General features: G+C 40.3%; 1 protein-coding gene across 3 annotated transcripts in view; it reads right to left on the reverse strand.

The window, feature by feature from the left end:
- LOC119581107 (adapter molecule Crk-like) overlaps nt 1-10000 on the reverse strand; it is a 97314-nt gene that overhangs the window by 1944 nt on the left and 85370 nt on the right. For all 3 annotated transcript variants that reach the window (XM_037929442.1, XM_037929441.1, XM_037929440.1), the window contains 4 exons: nt 5421-5543; nt 3911-4115; nt 3504-3632; nt 305-400 (listed from right to left, as the gene is read on the reverse strand). In XM_037929442.1, the coding sequence (XP_037785370.1) occupies nt 305-400; nt 3504-3632; nt 3911-4115; nt 5421-5543 (553 nt within the window). The remainder of the gene's footprint in view (nt 1-304; nt 401-3503; nt 3633-3910; nt 4116-5420; nt 5544-10000) is intronic.

The following is a 10000-nucleotide window of genomic DNA, read 5'->3' on the forward strand; positions in this document are numbered from 1 at the left end:
GTACACTGGCAGGAAAAAGGACTGGAATGTAAACGTCTATGCATATGTAATTATTTAAAGGAATCTCTGAAAACTATTCAGTGGCTTTTCCCTCTACCTGGTGAGAAAGATAACCTGGTTGTACTCCCAATGAAGAGAGGCTACACATACGTCACCTAGAAACAAGAGGGTGAGTACATATGTCCATGAACACTCTGTATGTTACAATGCATTCTATATTGCATGGCATATTGATCATGACATGACATAAGTCTTCATTAATTTCCTCTTTGCTGAAAACAAAAGGGAGGGAGTTGATCCTTACCTGGAGACTTGGTTTGGGTCGCTGCGTCGAGTCTGTGGACTGCGTGCTACTTCTGTTTGTTGTCATGTTAATGGCAATACTCTCACCTTCCTCATACTGGTGGAAAATTGCAAATATTATTCAATGAACCAGGAAAAAGAAGTCTTACACTGTAAATGATGTGCATCCTATATTTATGCATGTTCAGGGTACTAGAAAATGACTGATGACATTTACAAATCTCAATGTATATTTTGAATTATAGATTCCAATTATGTGAACTGAATTACAATAGCCTATAATCACTGTTTAGTGTCCTGTTATGCTATATCAGCATTAAACCATGAGATGACGAAGCCTTTAATGAATTTTGTTTCATTTTATTACTTTTGTTATTATTTTTATTAGTAGTATTGTTAACCAGTCAGCACGGATGGAAAGAATATATGTCATGCCCACTGTAATATAAGTTCATCTATTGTCTTTACACATAGATGGTTCTACAAGTGTTTAGTCACCCAGCAGTCAGTTATTAGTCCTACCTATGTCACCTTGATTTTACCAAAGCTTCATTTGTACTATTTTATTGTCTTTAATGTTATTAATATTTTATAATAAAAAAAAATAATAATAAAAAAAAAAAAAAATAAAATAAAAAATAAAAATTAATAACAACAGAAATATTAATAGCATTAGAAAGTGAAACACATTTTACAACAAATTCAAGGAATGGGAAAATCAGGTGCAGTTACTAGGGTCTCCTGATAAACTCCTTGGTGGCTGAGCACATGTGGAGCCATCTGTATGTAACAAAATTCACAAAAAAACTACAGAGGAAGGTACATAAATCCACAGTCAATACTACTATTACTATTATTATCAATAATGATAATAGTAGTAATGGACATTTTTTTAATTCAAAGAATAGGGTAAAAAGGTGAGGTTAGGAAAGCTTAACAACCTTGATGGCCAACAGCTTGGGAGAACATTTATGTATAAATAAAAATGAAGCTATAGTTAAAATGGTTACATATAAATCTTGGTAGTTTTGCAACTATTAGCCTTCTAAAACATCTCCCTAGCTTGCTATTTCCTGCCTGGAATTCTGAAGAGGAAATTATCCCATATTTTGGGTTATGTCAGAAAATGGGAGTCATGTTGTACTAAAAGTGATATATGTAAAGTATTTTGTATACCCAATGAGTCTATATATTTGTGCATACAATGAGGCCACAGTGATATAATTTAGAATGTATCTGCAAGTCTGGGGAAAAGTTTGTTATTTTTTTTTCTTTTTTAAGAAAATATGAGAAGTGTTAAACTTAGATGTTCTTTGCAGAATTTACAATTTTCTACCCTCAACAAACTCCCCTCAGGTTCTACTCCCTAGCAAGAATTGGGTGGGGAGGCTTACAACATCAATATTACCCCTACTAAATTGTGTCTTTAAATTATGCTTTAAAACTTGATATATTGCTAACAGGGAGGACAACCACCAAGTTTAAACTTTTAAGTGAAAATTCTACCTCAACTCCCTGCAACAATGACACTTGTGACCAAAAAATGACTTTTCTCACAGAGATAAAGTTCCAATTTTGGTTTGTACTTCCAAGAATAATTAATCTATTTTCATTTCTTTTTTTCAATTATTTTATCATATACATTTTCTCAAAATGCTTGAAAAAAATCTTTGCCAAATTTTCCAGGAAACTAATTAGGCTACAGCAAGGAGATGACTTTTGTCTCTGTAGAACCAGAAAAGGGAAAATCAGATATTGGTAATAGATATTGACTTATTTTTTTATCATGAATTCTTTAATGAAGGAGAAGATCTAATTTTGTGACTTTCTTTTATTCAAAATTGGCCAATTTCAGCCCAATACCAACGGGCATGGGATTTACATATATGCCATACCCGGTGGCACTGTGATTTTACTTTATTAATTGTTTTTACACATAGATGGCTACACTTCTACTAAATCACCAATGAGCCAATTACGAGTACTGCCTTTCTTGACCGTTTACCCTATTCCTTGACTTACAAAAATATATTACGTTATCTTACTTTACTATTGCTAATGTTTATAACATCATAGTAATTATAATGTCTATAATAAAAATGACACCACTGATATTCATAGCATTAGTAAAAAATTTTTCAACAATTCAAGAAAGGGTGAAATCAGGTAAGGTCACAAGGTCTACTAATCGACTCCTTTGTGGCTAAGCACTAGCAGAGCCATCTATGTGCAGAGATGTTTCACAAAAGAGAGAGAGAGAGAGAGAGAGAGAGAGAGAGAGAGAGAGAGAGAGAGAGAGAGAGAGAGAGAGAGAGAGAGAGAGAGAGAGAGAGAGAGAGAGAGAGAGAGAGAGAGAGAGAGAGAGAGAGAGAGAGAGAGAGAGAGAGAGAGAGAGAGAAGAGAGAGAGCACAGCATTTCTCAGCAGAATTAAGTTAAATATAAAGATTGTTTTAAATAATGAGTCTTTCCAGACCCTACTCCACCTACTCTTACTCTATCCATGCCAATTTTTGAGTCTTTAGGTCCTCTGGCATTCTCAACAAATCTTCCATAAAACTGGGATGAAAGAATATAAATTTGGAGCAGTATTTTGGTGTATCACATTGAATTATTTCACAATGGGATCCAAAAGTTCAAAAGAGCTGAATTTGGGACTAATTAGTTTCTTTATGGGGCAAAAAATTGTCTGTCTGTCTGTCTGTCTGTCTGTCTGTCTGTCTGTCTGTCTGTCTGTCTGTCTGTCTGTCCGTCCGTCTCTTTCCAATATCACTCAAATTCACCTTTTGTTTGAAATCTCTTCGCCATCCCTTCCAATCTTTTCCTTACTCTTGACATCAATCATAACTTGCCTATTGCACTCAGCTCATGTGGAAGAAAGGTAATGAAAGAAAGGGGAAAATAGAAAGAGGAAGAAAGAGCAAGAAGGAATGAGTACAAACGAATAAAAAACAGAGAAATGAGAAAAAAAGAGAAAGGATAAAACGATGAAAACAGACAACCAAACAGTACTAGAAAACCAACTAGAAAAAATGAAAATACAACAAAAGCGGAAATGGTGGGCGAGAAAAACAAAGTCGGGAGAACCAAATAAGAAACCAGAGCCCCCCTCCCTCACCCCCCCCCCCGCTCAAATCCTTATCCTCCCCCCCTCCCCACTACCCCCTTTTCACCACACTCGGATCCCAAATGTCCGCCTCACCTTCTGGACATAGGGCACGGGTATGGATCCCGTCTGCCCCATGGAATTTCTGGCGGTCCACCACTGCTCCTCGTCTTTGCTAACGATGGTCAGAACTTCTCCTTTTCTAAATGGAAGGTCATCGGGATCCTGAAAGGGATTGAAATCTCGGTAAACTGGCTCTTTTAATTCGTTTATTTCTTTATAAATACACTTATAGTAACAGTAGTTGTAGAAACAATAACCATCACCATCATAGTTGTAATATGAAACATCAGTGGCAGCTGCAGGAGTAGCGGTTCAAGATTTTGTAATATACATACTAGCTAGAACATCAATATTATAAATGACAAAGAGTAGATAAGATTATTTTGGACCATAGTACAAATAGCAGCAGCAGTAGTAGTAGTCGCCTGTCGTATACTCACACTCCCCTCGAAGTCATACTTGGCGACGAACTTCTCGCAGCGCTTGGGCGCGGGCCGGATGAGCGGAGTGCTGTCCAGGTAGTGCAGTTTGTAGAAGTTGAGGAGCGACGGCAGATCGGGGAACATCTGGTCGCCGATGCGGTAGCGCATCTGATCGCCCTGCTGGATCTTGTTGATGATGTAGTGCGACACTTTGTTGTCCTCTCTGGAATTGGAGGGGGGTTAGGGGATGGCATGGGGGGGAGACGGGGAGGAGAAAGTGGAGATACACGTGGGAGATGGGGGAGGATGGGGAAGGATAGGAGAAAAGAGGAAAAGGACAGGAAGATGAGGAAGAATGAAGACGGAAGAAATGGGGGGGGGGGGGGGAAGAAATGAGGAAGGACGCGGCGGGATAGGGGGGGGGGTAACGTGGGAGAAAGTAACAGGATGCAAGAAGAGAGAAATTTTGTGATTAACTAAGCACTCAAGAAGTTGAAATTAACACTAAGAAATCTACAATAAACATTTAGGTCGCAAATAGACCTTGTGTGTGTAAAAAAACTCAATGATTATATTCTGAATAACATGACAATAAATAAATCAACCTAATTAAACACTGGCCATTTCAATAAAAAAGATGGAAAGAAGTATAAGAAAAAAAGACGAAGAAGAAGAGAACCGCCCACTCTGCAAGGAATGAGACCCACCAACCCTGAGGAAGCTTTATATCGTCCTTCAATTGAAGTTTTCGCACCTTCTTATAAAGTCCTTCCGTACGCAGTGAAAATAAAGTAAAAAATAAACCATGAACCACGGAACCACCTAGACAACCAACAACCCAGCATAAACCATGGAAACTGAGCATACCTTATAAGCTTTATAAGAAAAATATACTCCTTTTCTTTTCCAGCATCACTCAAGTATCAAAAAAAATCAGCCCAAGTTCTTAGATAACCAACACTAACTTACACTGGCGTTGCGGAAACTTTATATCCTCAGCTAAGACTGACTTCCCCTTTCTCTCTTTCTCCGAATAAATCAACAAAACAGCGAACCATCCGCTGAACCGAACAGAACACGCACATCACTTATTAGATCTGGACAAACCCACGTAACACCGAGCAATCCAACTAAATACATACTCGAGAGGAAACGGAATTCGGACTCCACAGCTAAACGAGTTCCAAGTGCACTGATTAAAGTGCATCCTTACGCCGTTACGCCCACGACCATTAACCAGGATATGGTAAATTGCTGCATCCGGTCATAAAACTGTCACCTACAACATTTTCTTCACGAGATCGAGTGATAGGAAAGTCAACAAGTTTGTAGTGATACCTGACGTCCCTTCTACCTTCCCTGCACACGGACCAAGGCGACATTCCCCATCTCTCTTCTTTCAACACCAACCGAGTACCAATAAAACCCAAACCGACGAACCGAACGAACAGAAGAACCGGTCAGCCCAACAGCGAACCCAGTCCCACGGAAGGAGACGAAGAACTGCCCCGTCCTACAGATAACTTACCTGACGCAGAGGACAAAGTCTCCGAGGATGGTGGTGGAGTCCCGCACGAGGAACACCCCGCCGTCTCTCTCGCTCATGAGCAGATCTGTCGCATCTTGGCGGGACATCTGCCCGAAGTACCAGCTGCAAAAGAAAAAGAAATACAGGCATGAGTAAATCCGCGTGTTTATTGACGCTCGTGAATACGTATGCGGGCGATAAATGTTTTTTTTTTATGTACATAAATAATTTTGTTTCTGGAGAAAAGAGGAATGGAACGAGACACTGTAGTAGTACTTCACACACGCGGACGCAAACACACACACACACAAAAGATCTACATTCATCACTTTTTTTATCCTACATATCGCGATCTCACATTATGTAACACAGTACGTGAAAACAGGTATTTTTGTATTAGTTTAGATCTCCTTTACGAGTCCGTAAGCACAGGAAGACAGACATACTGTTCTATCCTCAGAAAAAGCAAAAATACCATGCAATCCCATATAAAACAGAAACAACAACAATATTAGCGATACAATAACGGCCCCGTCCACATACTCTGAAGATAGGCAAAGCTTATACACACTAGACAAGTCGAGTTCTCTCGGTTTTGACAAGGACAAGATCGAGAAAAAACAACCAGTAGAAAAAACAACATAGAAACAAATACAGTAAAAGTAACATATAAAACAACAGGATCAAACGGCAACAATATCAAAGCATGTACAAATAATCCTGCGAAAATAAACAAAATACTACTGCTAAGAATAATAACAAAATAAATAATAATAATAATAATAATAACATCAAAATAATAATAACAATAAGAAACTTCAACAACAACATTAATAATACTAAAAACAACACGAAAAACAACGCACAAAACGCCGGACCGAGAATGGACAATGGCGACTCCTTCACCTGGCTTGAATTCTAAACAACAGGATCGTGGAGAACAAGCCAAGGAAGATAATTACCATGAGTTAGTTTATCAAAAGAAAACAAAAGGGAATATAGGTCTCTTTTATTCATTTATTTATCTATTATTATTTTGCGTGTGTATTTTAGATAGACAAGTAGAAGCATGAGAAAGAGCGACTAACGGTGAGGTAATCACAAAATAGGAAGCGAGAAAAAAGAGATAACTGGAGCTAGGGACAGATAACAGGTGAGTGACCTCCCCGATCTCTCACGTATATGAATGAACAATGGGAAAGCGTGGCAGTCAAACAACGAAATCCACGTGAAAGAAGGAAAAAAATAGACAAAGGAGTCTAAGAACAGACTGCATATCCTTAAAAACATATAACACAAAACAAAAACATATGAAAGAAAAAAAAAAAAACACGAAAAAGAGAAGAAAAGGAGACACACACACTGGACGTAATGATGTCGAAATCCCTTTGTAAACAACAACAACCTCCAACGAGATATTGGTCAGATCCCGAAGTCTCCTCCCCCTCCCTCCTCCGACTCTAAACCCGCGTCACCATTTCTTACAGACACGAACTAAATGCGAAATATCCATAGGAAGGAACGGAGAAGAGAATGGGAAAAGAATGGAGAGGAAGAGGAGAGGAAAGGGAGAGAAGAGGAATGGAGAGAGAGAGAGAGGAGAGAGAGAGGGGAGAGAGAGAGAGAGAGGAGAGAGAGAGAGAGAGAGAGAGAGAGAGAGAGAGAGAGAGAGAGAGAGAGGGTCAGGAAGAGGGATGGGGGAGTGGGCCAGGGAGAGGGATGGGGGAGAGTGGGCCAGGGTGAGGGATGGAGGAAGGAGGGCCAGGGAGAGGAATGGAGGGAGGGAGGGAGGGACAGGGAGAGGGATGGGGGGAGAGAGGGACAGGAAGAGGGATATAGGGTGGGAGAGAGAGAAAAGAGAAGCGGCGTGGGGTGAACGACGGATCCTATTCACAACAACAAAAGACCCTCACTCAAATAAATTAATAAATAAATATAATAAAATAAAAGTCCAAACATCAGCATCTCAGAAACAGAACCCGAGCACCAGGTGACCCGGACTCCAAAACTCCGAAGCTCACCCCACTTTTCCTTTCCCCTTTCCCCTTTTCCCCCTGTCCTCCTGACCCCTCCCCCTCCCTCCATCCCCCAATTCCGATCCTTACCCTCACGCACGATCCCCTCTCCTCCCCTCCCCTCCCCTCCTCTTCCCCTATCCCATCCCCACCCACCCCATTCTACACACACGCACCTACGCCCACTCTCCTCGATGCGGGCGAGATTAAAGCAATTAAAGTGGGATCGTAAAAGAGGCAAATTCCATCGTTATCTTTTTTGTGTCTTTTCCTGTTGGGGAGTCACCTATGTGTACAAAATCCTTGGCATGTGTATATTCCTCAGAAATGGGGGGGAGATGCAAGAGAAAAAGAAAAGTAAATAAAAATAAAAAATATAGTACTTTTAATATCTGTCTCTGTTTAATATTACCTCTATATCCATCTGTAAATGGAGGGGGGAGGGAAGAGTGAGAGGAAGGGAGGGAGGTTGGGAGTGAAAGTAAATAAACAAATAAATAAAATTTAGTTTACTCCATTGTACAATGGTATCTGGTGTGAGCAGAGCGTCGTTATTTGCTAAATTACCGACTCTGGCAAGAGGAGAGCCGGTTACCATCCAGTGGCAATGGGGATTGAACGAGGGAGGAAGAGTGCAGAGAGAGCGTACTTGTACCAGAGAGAGAGAGAGAGAGAGAGAGAGAGAGAGAGAGAGAGAGAGAGAGAGAGAGAGAGAGAGAAAGAGAGAGAGAGAGAGAGAGAGAGGAGAGAAGCGAGAGCGAGAGCGAGAGCGAGAGAGAGAGAGAGAGAATAAGACATACAGATGGATACGCATAGAGGAACAGGAATTCAAGGCAATGGTGATCTGCGTTATTTCTTGTGGAGAAATGACACTTAACGTGATATGCCACTCCTTGACGCCCCCTCCCCTCTCCCATTTCCTCCTCCCTCCCCTCATTTCATCTCCTCTCTCTTCTTCATGCATATTCACCACCACCGCCAAAATCCTCATCATCATTAACATCAACTTTAATATTCTTTACCGTAATAATTTCACTATATTCTCAGTAAATACTAATTAATACAAACGATGCAAACCAAATTCGAACATATAAAATATGTCAGCAATAAAACGCAATAGTGGAAAATGCCCTTGATGTACTTGCAACATACAAGTGAGATGTTTTGCTAATGGGAGCGCAAGTTACGGCATAAACTAAAATTGTACCTCCTTAGCAATATGATGCATGCATAAACGCAGTTATTCGTGTTTTCTAGCATCTACATGTGGTTACGTATGCATACATGTGTATGTGGGTGTACACGTACAACTGCGTACATATGTATACGCGTGTGTGCACATGTATATGAAAATATTTGCATACATGTAATTGTGTATGTAAATGTGTGCACATGTGTACAGATGTGCAAAGATAACGAGAAACGGTTGGAGTAACAAGCGGTTCGTAGTTACCAAGTGACCTTGAATTGTTATTTTATTCGTTGGAAATAACCGTTAAGAAAACATTCATATTTTGAAATATATACTCATCACTTTTTGTTTCCATTGATGCTTTTTTTTCTTGATGTAATAACACAAACTGATTATGTATAGTCCTATATGCAAACGCGTTAATAGAAGTATTTGACATTTTAGATAAGATTTTAAGTTTTTATATTCTTCACTCGTTTATATCTATTAAAAAGTAGCTACATTATTACTATACTGCGTTTTCTCGATAGTTTGGCCTCTAACGAACACACAAAACCGTAAAATCTTCGCTATGCGCAAACACTCTCGGCAGGCCCCCGTGCGGCCGCCGGGACCAAGCGGTCGACCTACCCACATGAACAGTCGAGTCGCGTTCGTTTACTTTTTGAGAGACTCGCCACTGCTCAGGCATTATTGTCGAACCCTAAAGTTATATATGTGACATTTATGTAAAAAAGTGAATCGTACTACCACATTAATAATGAAAAAAAAAAAAAGTTTAATGAGTTTTAGATTTTTTTCCCCCCATAAAACCTCATTGGGAGGACTTTGTTATTGTAAGACACTTTCATCCTCCCTTGACGAATTTCAGTAGTTAGTGTCTAAATACAATATTTTATTTTCGTTAAAGTAGGGGATAAATATATATGTGTAAAAATTGCCGACGCCATACGAGACTGGCTAGGAACTCCCGACAATGCCGAGTTTTTCTTCGCGGAGGTTTATATTCGCATGGGTAATTTTACATTCGTTTACGATTGTGAAGATGGGTATAACCCATTTTCGACAAACCTAATCCCCTAGACATAACGACTCCCAAACTTACGGACGGTCCCCTTCGTGTACAAGTGACACCTCGCCCCTGCGGCTGCCCCGAGAGGGTGATTAGTGCAGCGTGTCACCTGAAGTGTCACCTGGAGCGCCCACGCAACGTCGGCGATACTCCAACCGCACTCCTCGGGATCAATAGCCGATGCTTGCAATCAGGTGCTCCTTGTTGGCATACGCACACCTTTGCCCTTGCCGATTCTCTCTTCTCGTCATCTCTCCCTCTCTATTTTATCTCCCCTCTCCTCCTCCTCCTCCTCTTCCTC

The sequence above is a fragment of the Penaeus monodon genome, chromosome 14, assembly GCF_015228065.2.
Source record: "Penaeus monodon isolate SGIC_2016 chromosome 14, NSTDA_Pmon_1, whole genome shotgun sequence".
Taxonomy (NCBI): Eukaryota; Metazoa; Arthropoda; class Malacostraca; order Decapoda; family Penaeidae; genus Penaeus; species Penaeus monodon.